Source organism: Carcharhinus amblyrhynchos, chromosome 8 (assembly GCF_965287045.1).
Source record: "Carcharhinus amblyrhynchos chromosome 8, sCarAmb.v2.hapA, whole genome shotgun sequence".
In the NCBI taxonomy this organism is placed as follows: domain Eukaryota; kingdom Metazoa; phylum Chordata; class Chondrichthyes; order Carcharhiniformes; family Carcharhinidae; genus Carcharhinus; species Carcharhinus amblyrhynchos.
Window position 1 is genome coordinate 98826271 of NC_137331.1, and position 17431 is coordinate 98843701.

Sequence of the window (17431 nt, forward strand, 5' to 3'; positions counted from 1 at the left end):
CTTGAGTTTAGCAGCTTGAGACATGGGCTGGAATTTTACCATCCTGCCCACCATGGGAATCAAAATGGTGAGGGGTGGACCATGGGAAGGTCCCTTGACCTCGGGTGGAATTTTACAGTTTTGGGACGAGCAAGGCTATAAAATCCTGCCCATGATGTATGACCTTTACAATTTCCTATTGATAAGAAGGTGAGATTAGGCTGAAATACTCTTTATTGGCCAGATGACAGACATGATGGGCCAAATGGCTACCTCCTGTGTTGTAAATTTTCTTTAATTCTGTAACAATAAATAATATCTTCCACAGGGAACGTTTTCAACTGAAATTTGACATGGCCAAAAATATTAGAACAAATGATCAGTCAAATGGTAGGGCGTTGCAAAGAGCTATAGAACAAAGATTTAGGAATACAGGTTCATAGCTCATTGAAAATGGAGTCACAGATGGACAGGGTGGTGAAGGAGGCATTTGGCATGCTTGGTTTCACAGGTCAGAACATTGAATACAGGAGTTGGGACATCTTGGTAAGGCCACACTTTGAATACTGCGTACAGTTCTGGTCACCTTATTGTAGAATGGGTATTATTAAACTAGAAAGAGTGCAGAAGAGATTTACTAGCAGTTACCAGGATTTGATCTTTTGAGTTAGAAAAAGAGGCTGGATAGACTGGGACTTTTTTCCCTGGAGCATAGGAAGGTAAGGGGTGATCTTATAGAGGTCTCTTAAATAATGACAGGCATAGATCAGCTAGATAGTCGATATCTTTCCCCAGAGGTCAGTGAGACTAAAAATAGAGAGCATAGGTTTAAGGTGAGAGGGGAGAGATACAAAATGATCCAGAGGGACAATTTTTTCACACAGGGTAATGAGTGTCTGGAGTGAGTTGCCAGAAGCAGTGTAGAGGTGGGTACAATCTTGTCTTTTAAAAAGCATTTAGATAGTTACATGGGTAAGATGGGTATGGAGGGATATGGGCCAAATGCGGGCAATTGGGACAAGTTAAGTAGATGGCATGGACAAGTTGGGCCAAAGGACCTGTTTCCATCTGTAAATCTTTGACTATGTAGTAACACAGCATTCCTTCAATACAACAGTGGAGCATTTGTTTAGATTATGTGCTCTCTGAGTGGGGTGGGGTTTGAACCTGCCACTTTTGAGTTGAGTTTTGGCAACTGAGCCAAGTTAGTATTATCAGGCCATCTGTGCACTTTATATTTGCAGTGGCATTTTATAGCTGGAAATTGATTTGTATTGAAGGTTACCTCACCTCTGCAAGAAATTAATTTTTTTTTAATTGTGAAATGGTGGAATGGAAAGCTTTTATTAGAATTTGTCAAAGATGACAGTGGACTTTCTTTGATTAATGCTAAGAATCCAGAAAACCACATTTTTTTTTGGTTTTCTAACTCTTGAAATAAGCGTCTGCTTTACAGCTCGTTGGTTCATCTATTAATGTGTCTGCCAGAACCTGGTGCTATATTTATCTGGAACCCCCTGAGGTGTCTTCTGTCATTATTCCAAGGAGTAGAGGCAGCTCTAATATGTATGGTTCAGCTGCTCGTGAGCTAAGTAAAAGGGAGTAAACATTTGGTTTTGAAATTTGTAATAACCATGGAAGACTTTTGAAAGGTCTCATCCATGCTATTTTGAAGTACACTTTATGTACACTTAAACAAATATAATTCTAATTGACTGCTGCACTGGCATCCACTGTCTAGGTTTAGTGTACAAAAGTTGATTTGGTTTAGGTAAAGTAGCAAAGTGTAAGCAGCACCTGTGGAATTGTAGAGTTTCTAAGACCTCGCTCAGCAGAGGCATTTGGAAAGAGTTTGATGAAAAAGCAACATAAAATTTCTTAAATGCATGTTCAGGGTTCTGAGAACAGATACAGAATAGAGGTGGTTAAATAGAATACAGTAGTTATTATAACCTTGCAACTGTCAGATTAAAGTAGACTAACTGGGAGGGGGTAAATTATGTGAATTCAAAATCAAATGAGTATTCAGGGAATTTCAGGGTGATGATATGGTTGGATTTGGTCAGGTTTCCACGAAGATATTAGGACAAGGGGGTAAGTGGATTGTGACAAGAGACATCAGAAAGTCACAGATAATTGTTTAATTGGCAAAGATTAGATTGGTTACTACAGTGAAGGACAACACTATAGGAATTTATTGGTCTCTATTTTAAAGTAAATAAGCTTTAATTCTGAATTAATTCCAGCATAATTCTGTGTCAATATGTTGAACCTAATGGCTGTCTTTACATTACCCAGGAAACTCTGAGCCATTGACCTTTGATGAGCCAAAGCAGACTTCAGGACAGGCAGAAACATCAGGAGCAAGGAAGCGAAAAACCAGCGTTATCTGCTCATTTCAGGCAAAACGAGCACGTCTTAACAAAATCACAGGTCAGAACAAATTGAAAATTCAGGTCACTCCAGCACAAGCCTATTTTAGAGCTCACACCTCAAACAAATGCAGGCCTATGTTTTTGGTCAGTCGGATGTCTTCTGTGCAGAAAAACCCATCAACATGTTTTGAGTTTCCAAAACAAATAGTTGAGAAATTCACAAGAGGCATTTTGTTTGTCACATTTGAGGTATTGTGTGCCTTCCCCATAGGAACATAGCACATGGGCTGCAACGATTCAAGAAGGCAGCTTAATGCCACCTTCTCGAGGGCAGTTGGAGATGGGCAGTCAATGTTGGCCTAGCCAGCAACTACATCCCATGAATGAATTTAAAATAAAATTACCAAAGTATGAAGTACTTGGTGTATGTTGGCTGGTTCAGTGCTTAGTGCATGGGTAGAGGATTACTTAACTAATAGAGTAGACATAAATGGGTCAAGTTCAGGTTGACAGTGTTTAATGAGTAGAGACCCGCAGGGATCAGTCTTGGGTCTCAACTATTTATAATCTATAGCAATGAAGGGACCAAATGTATGGTTGCTAAATTGGCTGATGCTACAAAGATAGATAGGAGATTAAGTGGTGAAGAGGACTTGAGCCCACAAGGTGACTTAAGTTGACTGAGCAAAAGTTTAGCAGATGGAATATAATGTGGGAAAATGTGAACTTGTCCAATTTGGCAAGAAGAATTGAAAAGCAGCATATTATTTTATTGGAGAGAGATTACTGAACTGTGCAGTGAAGCGGGATCTGGGTGCTCTGGTACATTAAAAAACAAAGTTCGTATGCAAGATTAACGATTGACTAGGAAAGCAGATAGAAGTTGGCATTAGTTGTGAGGGGAATGGAATAAAAAAAAACCTTCGTGGTGGCACAGTGGGTAGCACTGCTGCCGCGCAGAGTCAGGGAGCCAGGTTCAATCCCAGCCTTGGATGACTGTGGCATTTAAACATTCTCCCTGTGTTTATATGGGCTTCCTCCCAGGTACTTCTACAGTCCAAAGATGTTAGGTGGATTTGCCATGCTAAATTGACCCTTTGTGTCTAAAGATGTGTGGGTTAGGGGATTACCAGGGCAAATACATGGGGCTATAGGAATGGGGCCTGGGTGGATGATCTGTCGGAAAGTCACTGCAGACTGATGGGCTGAAAGGCTGCTTCATGACTGCAGGGATTCCATAATTCTATACAGGGTGAGACTACATTGAGAGTATTGTGTACAGTTTTGGTCTCCTTATTTAAGAAATGATGTAATTGCATTAGAAGCAGTGCCGACAAAAATCACAAACTGATTCTTGAGGAGATTGTTTTATGAGGCAAGATTGAACGGATTGATTCTGGACCAACTGAAGTTCAGGAATGAAAGGTGATTTTATTGAAACATGTGGGGACCTTGACAGATGCTGAAGGAACACATCCCCTTTCGGGAGAGACAAGAACTTGGGGAGACATCTTAAAAATTTGTGGTCTCTCATTTAAGACTGATGAGAAATATTTTAAATCTGTGGAATTCTCTTCCATAGAGAGGGGTGGAGTCAGGGTCATTTAATATTTTTAAGGCTGAGTTAGATTTTTGGCTGACAAGGGACTTAAAGGATTTGTGGAATAGAAAGGGAGGTCAAGATCATATTTTAATCAGCCGTGGTCACATCAAATCAAAGCAGGCTCAAAGGGCTGAATGGCCTACAACTCCTAATTCTTATAAACGCATGATCCCTTAATTGTCAGCTGCTAGGTTAATGGTAATGGAATAAAATTAATTCTGTTCTATTACATTTGAATTGGCAATTTTTATTTGGGGGTGGTCTGCAATTTTTCTACTTTTTAAACAAAAATGGAAAGCCAGTACCCTTGTCAATAATGTACAAAGAGGTCACTATTAAGCAAAACCACTACTTTACATTGAAGTTGGTCAGAATTACTTCAGAATTCTGTTGTTCTGTTTGTTTTCCTTTTTGTCCGTTTTTATCAGTAGCTTCTATTCACTGAGCTTTTTTTCCTAACTAAAATATTTAATCTGCATTTATCTCTGGTTACCTCCTGATTTTAGTGGAGGAAGCAACTACTCTAGAATTGTCATTTGGATGAAATGTGGCTCTCGTAGTCAATCTTTTCAGGTTGTTAGATATCAGACCTGAAGATTGACTCTAAATGTCATAGTGAAGTCTGACAGCGTTGCATCTGTTATTCAGCACCAAAACCAAGGAAGAATGACTTGGATTTATATCACATCTTTTACGATCATGGGCAATTCCAAAGTGCTTTATGGTAAATTAAGTACCTTTGTTTAGCTCAGTTGCTGGACAGCTGATTTGTAAATCAGAGCGACATCAGCAGCGTGAGTTCAATTTCTGTACCGTACGGGGTTATTCATGAATGCCTGCCTTCTCAACTTTGCCCTTTGCTTGTGGTGTGGTGATTCTCGGGTTAAGTTGCCACCAGTCATCTGAGGCTAAGATGAATTCGTACTTCAGAAGTGAAAGGTAAATGTAGGCAGCCAAGTTTCTACGCAGTAAGCTCGTGGAAGTTGACTGTATCATGAATGTTGACTTCCATCAATATTGAACCTTATTGCATATAAAGAGGCCATTCAGTTCATCATGCCAATGCTAGCTTTTTGCAAATGCTGTTGAATTACTTTTTTCCCATGCAACCATGTAATTATGTTACTAAATGAATATGTTTTCACTATCTTTCAGATCATTATAGCATAACATTAAAAAACTTTCTATCATTTCATCTGTGGATTTTTTGCCAATAACTCAGATTTATTTGAAGATTTAATGAAACATGGTATTGAAATTGTTTGAATGATTTTTGTTTTATATTTTTCTGCAAGTGAGTAAGTATGTTGACAGTGGGTTTGTTTCATAAATGTGTATTGGCAGGCCTATTGGCATCAAAAGCTGTGAGTGGAGATGGTTCAGAAATGCTGGAAGATGGTATTGGAAGCCACCATGTGCCTGATCAGGTATGAAACCATTTTTAAATATAGTTTGGCTAGATGGATGGCCAACAGCAGAAACCCAGGCTAGAAAGAGAGGACACATAGGAGTGATCAAAATAGCAGATGCTTTGGATTTTAAAAGCCTGTAAATTTCAAAGTGAATAGTGTTGCATTTTTGGGGGTTTCTTATTTTTGCTCTTGATATATTAGATCTGTGTTTTTTAGAGCACCCTCATATTTAGATAAATTTGTAATGTACCTTGAACAATGAACACTGGTTTATTGCAGCTAGTCGACTTATCTCGTGCCTAATCATACTTTATTATCTTGGAAAGATGTCAAAATAACACCACAGGTCTTAAGTGCCAAGACATCTTATTAAACAGTAAAATAAGCACACATTAACAGGACATATATATTTATTTTTAATTTGGGTGTTAAACTTAGCTCTATGTGGCAGAAAATGCTGGATCTCAATTGTTGTACAGAACTATGATATATGTCATATTTTTACAGTGTAGCTTATTTTTCTTTCACACCATTGAGAAAAATTACCTGGCTTTTATGTGTTCCAAGCTACAGAGTAACAGATTTGAAAAAGAGACACTGATTGTATTTTCCAAAAAAAGTAACATAAACCTAGTGAATTTAACTCTTTTTAAAAATTGTGTATTTAAACCAATTTCAAAAGAGGTTTGTGTTTGAATTGACTGACTTGCACCTCTCCCATCCAACTGTATATATCAGTCTCAAACAAGCCTTACACCAGCATATAATCTGAGTCAAGCTGGTTTTAACCCTTGTACTGATCAAGAATGAAGATGGTTTTGAATAAAATACTTCACTTTTGCTACAAGGCGTTTTATGCTCTTTGGTTCCCAGGGCAAAGAGCGTTAGAGTAGATGGTGCAGTGAGTTTTATTTTCAGCGTGATGCAAAAAAAGGAGGAAGAAAAGAGTATGAAGGGAAGATTTGCATTTCTGTAACCTCTTCCTCGATCTCCAGACAGCCCAAAACGTTTTATAGCCTGTAAAGTATCTTTTGAAGCATAGTCACTATTGAAATATTGGAATGTAGTGAAGGTCACCATATCTGCTTTGTCTTGCCTAAATAAGGCATTGAGACCTTCCTCCTTATTTTTTCTTCTTAAACTTTAAATTGCACACCTAAAAATGTAACATGATTTACAGCAGAACAGATTGTCTTCAATTTGCATCTTTCCACCTGTTTTTCTGAGATCAGTGGAAGCTTTTGTGCTGGAAAACAGATGGGAAAATAAGAATTTTCATAATTTTACAAATATACTTTCAGAACAGCAACGATAACTGGTATTTATATAATCTGTGTTAATGTCTCAGATGCTTCGTGAAGTGTAAAAAGGCAAAATTTGGTGCTAAGCCCCCCGCAGGTGAAATTGGAGCTGACAGTCAAAGGTAGATTTCAAAAAGCATCTCAAAAGGTAAAAGATCCAGTCATGGAGGTTTAAGAAGGAAATTCCAGAGTTTATGGCAAAGCAACTAAAGGCACAGGGACAATGGTGGAGTACTTAAAATTGGAGATTTAAAGCTGGAGGAGTTCATAGAGATGAGGGCCAAGGCCATGGAGGCATTTTAAAACAAAGATGGAATTGTTGCCTAATTTGCGCAAATAAGAATACCGGCAAGAGTTTTGAATGACCTCAAATGAGTAGATGGTAGAACTTGGGAGGCCAGCGAGTATGGCAGCGGAACAGGTAGCGGAGTCATGGATGAGATTCTGAGCAGCAAATGCCAGCAGCAGAGCTGAGGCTCCGATTGCATCAGATGTTACTGCTGTACAGATAGCAATAGGTGTTTTTATGGTGAGATATAGGTCAGAAGTTCACCTCCAGGTCATATATGATACCAGGATGCAGCCTTAGACAGTTGCCAGGAAAAGGGAGGGAGTCGGTAGCTGGGGAACAGAATTTGTAGTGAGACTGAAGACAATGATTTTTTGTTTGACTTCCCAATAATAAATTGGAGAAAACTGCTGCTCGTCCAGCACAGATGTTGAATAACAGTCTGATAATTCAGTGATGATGAAGGAATTAAAAGTAGGAAGAGAGAGTTGGGTATAGCAACATATATTTGAATGTTTTTGTGTGAAGTAACAAAGTATAGAGTCATTATAGTGCAGCAGGTGGTCATTTGGCCCATTGAGTCTGCACCAACTCTCTGACAGAGCATTTTACCCAGACCCACCCCCTGCCCTATCTCTGTAACTCCCCACATTTATCAGGCAATTTAGCATGGCCAATCCACCTAACTTGCATACCTTTGGAGAGTGGGAGAAACTGGAGCACCAAGAGGAAATCCACAGAGATGCTGAGAACGTGCAAGCTCCCCAGTCACCCAAGACTGGAATTGAACCTGGAGCCCTGGTGCTGTGAGCAGCAGTGCTAACTATTGCACCACCGTAATGCCCCATGTGGCTGAGAAGTAAGAGCTTACATTAGAGACAGTAATCTCTAATTATCTCCATTGTCCATTATAAGAGGAGCAAAAATGCCTTGTGGTTAATTGAAGAAATTTGACATGGGGTGGCCCTTTATGTAAACAAGGAAAGAATGACCCTTTATTCCAGAATTTTACCATGTTTTCGAATGGAGGTCTCAGGGATTTGGTGTTGCTACAAATATTGTTAAAAGATGTGACTTGGAAAAGTCTATTCAGACCAGCTGTTGGACAGACCTTATACAATTCACTGTACCCACCTTGTGTTTACAGAATCTGTTGAAGGAAGGGTTGGAATATTTTTGACTTGTGGACAATTAAGTAAAATTCTGGTCTAACATAGCTTATGTAGAAAAGTATGAATAAGGAACGCCTGCATTATTTGAGCTTCCTTTGTGAAACCTTACACCTGACTTTCATGACACAAGGTTGCCAGGTGATAGATTACATAGTGCCCTTGCAGACAATTGATTACCAGGGTTTTGCTTCACAAAGTGGAACATTTAAATAGTTACTTTCACTAATTTATTAATTATTTGGAGTGACGCTTTCTACATTTTCAGCAATTTACAAAGTCTGATCGTGGAGATCATAGTACCACAAATAAGATGGTTGTGGTTGTTGCAGGTAGTGTCTCAGGGTAGTGTCCCAGACCCAACCATCTTTAGCTGTTTCATTAATGAAATTCTTTCTACCATAAGACTAGAAGTGGGAATGTTTACGGATGATTCCGCAATGATCAACACCATTCACAACGCCTCAGATATTGAAGCAGTCTGCGTCTATATGCAGCAAGACCTGAACGATATGCAGACTTTAACTAAGTGGCACGTAACATTTATGCCATACAAATTCCAGGCAATGGCCTTATCGAAATAGAATTCAACTGTCTCCCCAAGACATTCAATTGCATTACCATTGCTGAATCCCTCACTATCAACATCTCCGAGGATTACTCTTGACCAGAAACTGAATTGGACTAACCATATAAAAATTTTAGCTACAACAGCAAGTCGGAGGTTAGGAATTCTGTGGTGAATAACTCACCACCTGACTCCCACCTGTCCAACATCTACAAGGCACAAGTCAGGGATGTAATGGAATACATTAAACTTGCCTGGATGAATGCAGCCTCGCAACACTTAGTTTGATACCATCCAGAACAAAGCAGCACGCTTGTCACCCCATCCACCACCTTAATCATGCACTTTCTGCACCACTGACATACAGTGGTAGCAGTGTGTACGGTTTACAAGATGCAGTGAAGAAACTCATCGTGGTTTCTTTGACGACACCTTTGAAGTGTGTGCTCTCCACCACAGATTAGAAGGATAAGGACAACAGTTGCATGGAAACACCACCACATGCAAATTCCTTTCCAAGCTACAGAGCACCTTGACTCAGAACTCTCTTGGTGTTCCTTCATTGTCACTGAGTCAAAATCCTGGAATTCCTTTCCAAATAGCATCGTGAGTATATCTGCAACACACATGCTGGCTGAGACAGCAGTGCATCCTGTTATTTTTTTTTAAAGTAACCATATTGTCAGAAGCAAAACCCTAGGCAGAAATTTCATGCATAATCTGTTGCACTTGATTTGACAAACTTGCCTGATTTGTCATATTTTGATTACCTTGTTCTTGGGAAGGTAAGTTGAATAGTTGTAAAAATTTTTACCTTTGGTAGTGGAGAGCCTTTTAGCATTGAGATGAAAGCAATTGTAAAAAAAACTAAAATTACAAAGCTGAATCTTTCCATTATGAGCAATCTCACGCCTCCCAAAACCTGTCACCTGAGCAAAGAAAATTATAGCACAGAAGCAGGTCCTTCGGCCCTCCAAGCCTGCAGCGACCATGCTGCCTGACTTAACTAAAGCCCTCAACCCTTCCGGGGACCATATCCCTCCATTCACATCCTATTCGTGTACTTGTCAAGACGCCCCTTAAAAGACACTACCATACCCGCTTCCACTATCTCCCTTGGCAATGAGTTCCAGGCCCCCACTACTCTAAAAAATCTGCCTCATACATCTCCTTTAAACCTTGCCCCTTGCACCTTAAACCTGTGTCCCGTAGTAATTGACTCTTCCACCCTGGGAAAAAGCTTCTGACTATCCACCTAGCTCATGTAATAACTGCAGCAGCATGTATGCTTTTTTTTTGCAGGCAAATCCAATCTCTGGCCTAATGTATGAAGGCTGGAATGTTTGTCTAGACCCCCTTTGTGCCTTTGATTTGTTTGAACACAATTATGAAATCTGCATTGTTCCTGCTTATAAGATAATTCTTCAATTATTTGGGCCCATATTTTTGTGTGGTTATAATAGCTTTCACACGAAGGAGCACTTTTAATAAATCATTTCAAGCTCTTGACAGGAGGAGGTGGCAAATAGACAAAAGCAAGATTGAGGGGAGATAAATATTGTTGGGGAGAGATTTAGAAGAAGCATGGAACAAGTGAATTATTTTTGAAGAGAATTTCAGGGCTGAAGAGGTCTGACATTTTGAAACTGTCTGACAAATAGTGAAGTAAAAAGGCAGAGAAACTCTCTACACCTGAGGAATAAAGGTTGCAGGCTGAGATATGTTGTTGGTGGAAGTGATACAGCGGAGAAAGATCATGTAGTAAATTGTAGATGAATGTCTGGAAGTGGTGGAAGTCAGTTGACGTGAGGGGTTGAAACATACAAGCAGTAGACTTTTAGATGAGTTAGAAGATGGTTAGTGTGGAATTAAGATGGTTTTTTTTTTGAGGGCACTGGTGAAGTTAAGCTTGGCAATAACCAGCTAAAGTTTGTTTATTGGTGCCACAAGTAGGCTTAAGGACATAAGAAATAGGAGCAGGAGTAGGCCATCTAGCCCTTCGAGCCTGCCCCGCCATTCACTAAGATCATGGCTGATCTGAAGTGGCTCAGTTCCACTTTCCCGCTTTCTCCCCATAACCCTTAATTCCCTTGTCTGTCAAAAACCTATCTACCCATGTCTTAAATATATTTAGCGAGGTAGCCTCCACCACTTCAACGGGCAGAGAATTCCAGAGATTCACCACCTTTTGAGTGAAGAAGTTCCTCCTCAACTCCGATCTAAACTGCTCCCCCCCCCCCCCCGCCATCTTGATGCTGTGCCCTCTAGTCCTGCTGTCCTTTCTGAGCGGGAAGAATCTCTCTACCTCTACCCTATCCATCCCCTTCATTATCTTGTACGTCTCTATAAGATCCCCCCTCATCCTTCTAAACTCCCAACGAGTACAAACCCAGTCTATTCAGCCTCTCTTCATAGTTCAACCCCCTCAACTCCGGTATCAGCCTAGTGAACCTCCTCTGCACTCCTTCCAAGGCCAAAATATCCTTGTGCAAGTGCGGCGACCAAAACTGCACACAGTACTCCAGCTGCGGCCTCACCAGTGCCCTGTACAGTTGCAGCAAGACCTCCCTGCTTTTATATTCTATCCCCCTTGCTATAAAGGCCAGCATCCCATTTGCCTTCCTAATCACCTGCTGCACCTGCTGACTGGGTTTTTTGCGACTCATGCACAAGGACCCCCAGGTCCCTTTGCACCGTAGCATGCTGCAGCTTTTCGCCCTTTAAATAGTAATCCCTCCTACTGTTATTCCTGCCAAAGTGGATAACTTCACACTTGCTAACATTAACACCGCAATTAAGTTACTGGGAAAATCTCCCAGTTGCCACACTGGCACCTGCTCAGGTACACTGAGGGTGAATTTAGCGTGGCCAATCCAGTTGATCACGTTTTTCAGATTGTGTGAGGAAACCAGAGCATTCAGAAGAAACCCATGCAGATAAGAGGAGAATGTGCAAGCTCCACACAAACAGTGATGCAAGCCAGGATTTGAACCCGGGTCCCTGGCACTGTGAGGCAGCAATGCTAACTACTGTGCTCTCCGGCCACCCAAATAATCCAACAGCGTGTTTACAGTAATGATGGGGTCAGATAGCAAGACAGTGTTTTGGAGGTGGATAGAGGTACTTTTGACAGAGTGAAGGTAAAGCTTTGCTCCGGTTCGTACTGGGCACTCTGTTTGCTCTCGATCCATTTGGCACGGAGATAGGAATAGATTCCAGTTATCGTGTGAAGTATTTCAGTATGAACCAAAAGGGAATACCTTTACTGTTCTATGCTGTGACGTTGGATGGGCTACAGACAAGTGAAACGGGGGGAAAGTTTTTGAGAGAACAAAAGAAAAGGTCTGTGATGGGATGGAAGACAAAAAAAAAGTTGGTGCAAGGGTAAAGGACAATGTAATGGGACAAGGAACAAAAGATGTATCCAGAGAAGGTGCGAATGGCAGAACGATGAACAACTGCTGTCCGAAAACACAAGCAAAAACTCCAAAGAAAATGGAAGCAGAGATTATTTACTAATAAAAAGATGAGGGGCTGTTCTTCTAACCTACCTTGAGCTTAAATAAAAACAGAAAACGCTGAAGAAACTCAGCAGATCTGGCAATATCCCTGGAGCAAAAAAAAATTAATGTTTCGAGTCTGTGTGATTCTTCAGAGCTCCGAAGAATGATGCAGAGGTAAATAGCAGAATAAGGAACTGATACTGAAATTCCAACCTGTGTTTTGGATCCATCCATGATGCCAGATATAATCTAGATACTTAACATTCCTCGAGCTGCTGTTCTCACTCTGCGTTCAATGCCATGCATCAGCAGAACTGACTCATCTCAAAACTGTCCTGCTCTGCAGTTTCATCTCATTCCACCCCTCAAGAGAAACCTTTTCCTTCCTTTCAGGTATGAAGGGTTGTGAGCTTCAACAGCTTGTGTATCATTGCCCCTCCAAATCTTTCCCCCTTCACTTCACTCTGATAAGATCCTCTCCTATTTTAACCCCTAGCTGTACATTTGTGATAATCTCTGATCTTCTGTCTAACCATGACCCTCAGTAGTGGACTTGGCTTCATCTTCTTACTTCAATGAATTTGGAGCTTGACATGATGTTGAACTCTCCCTCTAACCGTCACTTCTGCACCCATTTCTTTGGCTAGGAGTCTACCTGCATTTAGGACTCTTTAAAGGGTTTCTAGTATTCTGCTTCCACCTGTATGTCTTCCTCTGGCCTGTAACATCTTTTGGTCTTTTCATTATGCACTACCAGTATGACAATAGCTGGCTCAATTTCTCAGCTTCCCTCACACCTGCTTCCTTCTGAACTTGCTGCATTCCTTTCTCTTAGGTCTAACATTAACATTATTTTTGAATCTCCTGATGAGGATGGTGCTGTTGTTGTCTGGTGAATTGACTCCACCTTTTAAGAGCTGAATGCTAAATTTCTGATATTTACGTTGATTCCTCCTGGACTAAACATCAATCTGTCATCCTGAGGTCCATCATTCACCACCTCTCCTGGAAATTTTCTCTTCATGGCCTCTAAACTTGTGGTTTCCAGACCTGACAATCCATTTTTTCCTCTTCTCCAAAATCCACAAAGAAGTCTGTCATAGCAAGCCTACTGTTTTAGCTGTCACTGCTCTCCATATTCCAATCTCTTCTACGTATGTTATTCTGATTCTTCCGAAGCCCTTTGTCATTTTAACGTTTCCTGGCTCTCATCATCTCCATTTCATTTTTGCACCTCTTTCTCCCAATAGGACGGACTCAGACGTAGAAACATAGAAGATAGGAACAGGAGAAGGCCATTTGGCCCTTCGAGCCTGCTCCACCATTCAGTAAGATCATGGCTGATCGTCCAACTCAATAACCTCATCCTACTTTTTTTCCCCCCCCGTAATCTTTCATCCCATTTGCCCCAGCTGTCTCTTGAATGCATTCAGTGTTTTGGCGTCAGCTACTTCCTGTGGTAACAAATTCCAGAGGCTCACCACTCTTTGGAGGAGAAATGTCTCTTCACCTCCATCCTAACATCTCTGCTGTTTCATTAACTGGAGGTCCAACCAGTCTTCCTCCTCCGCCTATCTGAGTTTGTTTTCAAATTGAGTAAGTTCTGTTTCATTTCCATTCATTTCCTTAAAATGAAAGTTGTTGCTATGGATGCCCATTTGTACCCAATCTATGCCTGACTATTACAGAATGTGGAAAATTCTTATTGCAGTCCCACCCAGGCTGTCCCCACCGTTTTTTCTGGTACACACACAACACTATCGTTGCTGTTTTGTGCTTTCATCCTGAGCTTTAGTTTTGTTTCTGATTTCCACTTTTTTATTATAACTTTACATCGCCCATCAGGCACTCTTCCTTACCTTCTATGTCTCCATTTCTGGCAGGCTATGTTCACTATCATCCTCTGACTCTCCCATCTACCTTGACTATACTTCCTCACACCCTGTATCCAATAAGGATTATATTCCATTCTCCCAATTTCTCCATCTATCATACCTGTCCTGAGGATGCAAACCACCTTCCTTCCTCCTCTCCCCACCCACCACCACCCCCACCCCTCATGTCCTCCTTTCACCTCAAGTGAGAATTTCTATACATCTTATTTGACAGGGCCCTTGTTCATGTCCATTCCATTTTCTACCCTTCTGTTCACCCATACTGCTATCTTCCAAAATCTCATGAATGTTTCATTCATTCTCATTTTCCATCTCAACCTTTGTATTCAACATTCCTGCAACCTCTAGCGTATCTTCTTCCCACTCCTGTCAGAATTCTGAAGGGTACAATCCCACCATGATGCCTGGTCTACCTCTCAATCCACCCCCTTCCCAAGGCAAATCTCCATGCATATGCATGAGATGAAAATCTGTCCCTTCACTTCCTCTCCTCACCATCCCTGCCTCAAAACACATCTCCAAGTGTAAAAGTATGTACTTCATTCAACTTGGTGCCTAGGTTTGCTGCTCAATGTTATCTGCTCTGCATTGGGGAGATTGAGTGCAGGTTGGGTGACCACTTTGTGGGAAAACATTTGGTACCTACACAAAAAGAGAAAAATGCTGGAAAATCTCAGCAGGTCTGACAGCATCTGTGGAGAGAGATTAACGTTTCGAGTCTGGGTAACCCTTCATCAGAGCTCGAACAGAATCCTGAACTTCCATATTATAATTTTCCATCTTGCTCCCAGGCTGACTTTATAGCACTGAGCACATTAGAGCCTTCTGGAGTCAACAGTAGAATTCAATAGTTTCAAACTGCAATCTCTGCCCCATTCTCTTTGCAGATTTTGGTTTTACTCTCCACTCTCTCATGTTTTTGGGCTTGCAACTATTGACCATTCTTCTTTCATTTTGATATCTTGTGTTTCTTTATTTGTCCTCTACCACTCTCTTTGCACCTATAATTCCTTTCCATTCCACCCTATAAATCAGGCCTTCCCTTTTTCTTTTCCCCCATCCTCTCACCTTTCACTCGCTTAAAACCTGTTTCACTTCTAACTTTTTCCTCTGATACAGGCCTGAAACATTTAACTGTTTCTCCCTTCATAGGTGCTATCAGACCTTTGAGTGCTTCTGGGATTTTCTGCTTTTTGTTATTCCAATTCAATTCAATTCAATCCAATCAAGTCCAATTCACAGTCTCAACAAGTTGAGACATTCCCAATCTAAGCTGACAAGACAGGGCTGTCACCTCCTCTCTTGGGCTCGATCTACATGATCCAAGATGATTGGAGTTGGCATTGCACCTCCTCCAAGGCTTGATCTCATTTGCATCTTAGCCAAAAGGCTGAGATGCCGCTTTTAAAAATTGCTTCAAATGAAGCTGAAATGTAACCTAATGACTTCAACCAGGCATAGCATGTTGATACTACACTTGATCTTGGCCAAAATATGGAAACTAATTTTTTGGAATGAATGCAAAGGACATTAGGTGAAAACTTAGTTGTAGAAGACTGCCTTTTTATTTACATTTATATTCTGGCTGCTCAACACACTTTTTAAAAATTATTTTCCATGGGCATGGGTGTCGCTGGCTCGGCCAGCATTTTTTATTTTCCATCCCTAATTGCCTTTGAGGATGTGGTTGTGAACTACTGCCTTGAACCACTGCAGGCCACGTGATATACGAACAGCCACAGTGCTGTAAGTGAGGTAGATTTTAACCCAGTGACAGTGAAGGAAAGGTGATCGTAGTTCCATTTCGTTGTGTGGCTTGGAGGGAAAATTGGTGTTCCCGTGCATCTGCTCCCTTGTCCTTTTAGGTGGTAGGGGTTGCAGATTTGGAAGGTGCTATTGACGGATGGACTTGGTGAGTCATTGCAATGCATTTTATAGATGGTACATGCTGCTGTCACTGTACACTGGTGGAAGGAGTGGATTTTGAAGTTAGTGGATGGGGTGCCAATCTAGTGGGCTGCTTTGTCCTGGATGGTATCAGGCTTCTTGAGAGGTGTTGGCACTGCATTCATCCAGGGAAGTGGAGAGTATTCCATAGGTAGGGGAGAGGCTACGAGAGTCAGGAAGTAAATTTAATCTTCGCAGAATTCCCAGTCTCCTTACAGACAGTCAAGTACTCTTTGAAGTGTAATTACTGTTGTAGTGTAGGAAACATGGTCGCTAATTTGCACAGCAGGGTTCCACAAACAGCAGTGTGATTATGATTAAATAATCTCGTTTTAGTATGCTAGTTGAGAAATGACAGCCGGTCAGGATATCGTGGATTGTCTACAAAATAAGTGTTTTGGAATCTTATGTGCACATGAATGGAAAACCGGGCCTTGATTTTAAATCTCATGAACATAAGAACATAACATAAGAACATAAGAAATAGGAGCAGGAGTAGGCCATCTAGCCCCTCAAGCCTGCCCCGCCATTCAGTAAGATCATGGCTGATCTGAAGTGGCTCAGTTCCACTTTCCCGCTTTCTCCCCATAACCCTTAATCCCCTTGCCTACCAAAAACCTATCTACCCGTATCTTAAATATATTTAGCGAGGCAGCCTCCACCACTTCACCGGGCAGAGAATTCGAGATTCACCACCCTTTGAGTGAAGAAGTTCCTCCTCAACTCCGTTCTAAACTGCCCCCCCCCCCCCCCCCCCCCCCCCTTATCCCCTTATCTTGAGGCTGTGCCCTCTAGCCCTGCTATCCTTTCTGAGGGGGAGGAACCTCTCAACCTCTACCCTATCCATCCCCTTCATCATCTTATACGTCTCAATAAGATCCCCCCTCATCTTTCTAAACTCCAACGAGTATAAACCCAGTCTATTCAGCCTGTCTTCATAGTTCAACCCCCTCAACTCCGGTATCAGCCTAGTGAACCTCCTCTGCACTCCCTCCAAGGCCAAAAAATTCTTGCGCAAGTGCGGCGACCAAAACTGCACACAGTACTCCAGCTGTGGCCTCACCAGTGCCCTGTACAGTTGCAGCAAGACCTCCCTGCTTTTATATTCAATCCCCCTCGCTATGAAGGCCAGCATCCCATTTGCCTTCCTGATCACCTGCTGCACGTGTAGGCTGGGTTTTTTGCGACTCATGCACAGGGACCCCCAGGTCCCTCTGCACCGTAGCATGCTGCAGCTTTTCGCCCTTTAAATAGTAGTGCCTCCTACTATTATTCCTGCCAAAGTGGATAATCTCACACTTGCCAACATTGTATTCCATCTGCCAGGTCCTCGCCCACTCGCTTAGCCTATCTAGATCCCTCTGCAGATTTTCTACACCCTCCGCACAAT

The 17431-nt window shown here is 41.6% G+C and overlaps 1 protein-coding gene across 3 annotated transcripts in view; it reads left to right on the plus strand.

The window, feature by feature from the left end:
• The window catches only part of phf20l1 (PHD finger protein 20 like 1), a 120628-nt gene that overhangs the window by 32887 nt on the left and 70310 nt on the right, over window positions 1-17431 (plus strand). For all 3 annotated transcript variants that reach the window (XM_080194558.1, XM_080194559.1, XM_080194560.1), the window contains exons 8-9: window positions 2278-2412; window positions 5302-5384. In XM_080194558.1, the coding sequence (XP_080050684.1) occupies window positions 2278-2412; window positions 5302-5384 (218 nt within the window). The remainder of the gene's footprint in view (window positions 1-2277; window positions 2413-5301; window positions 5385-17431) is intronic.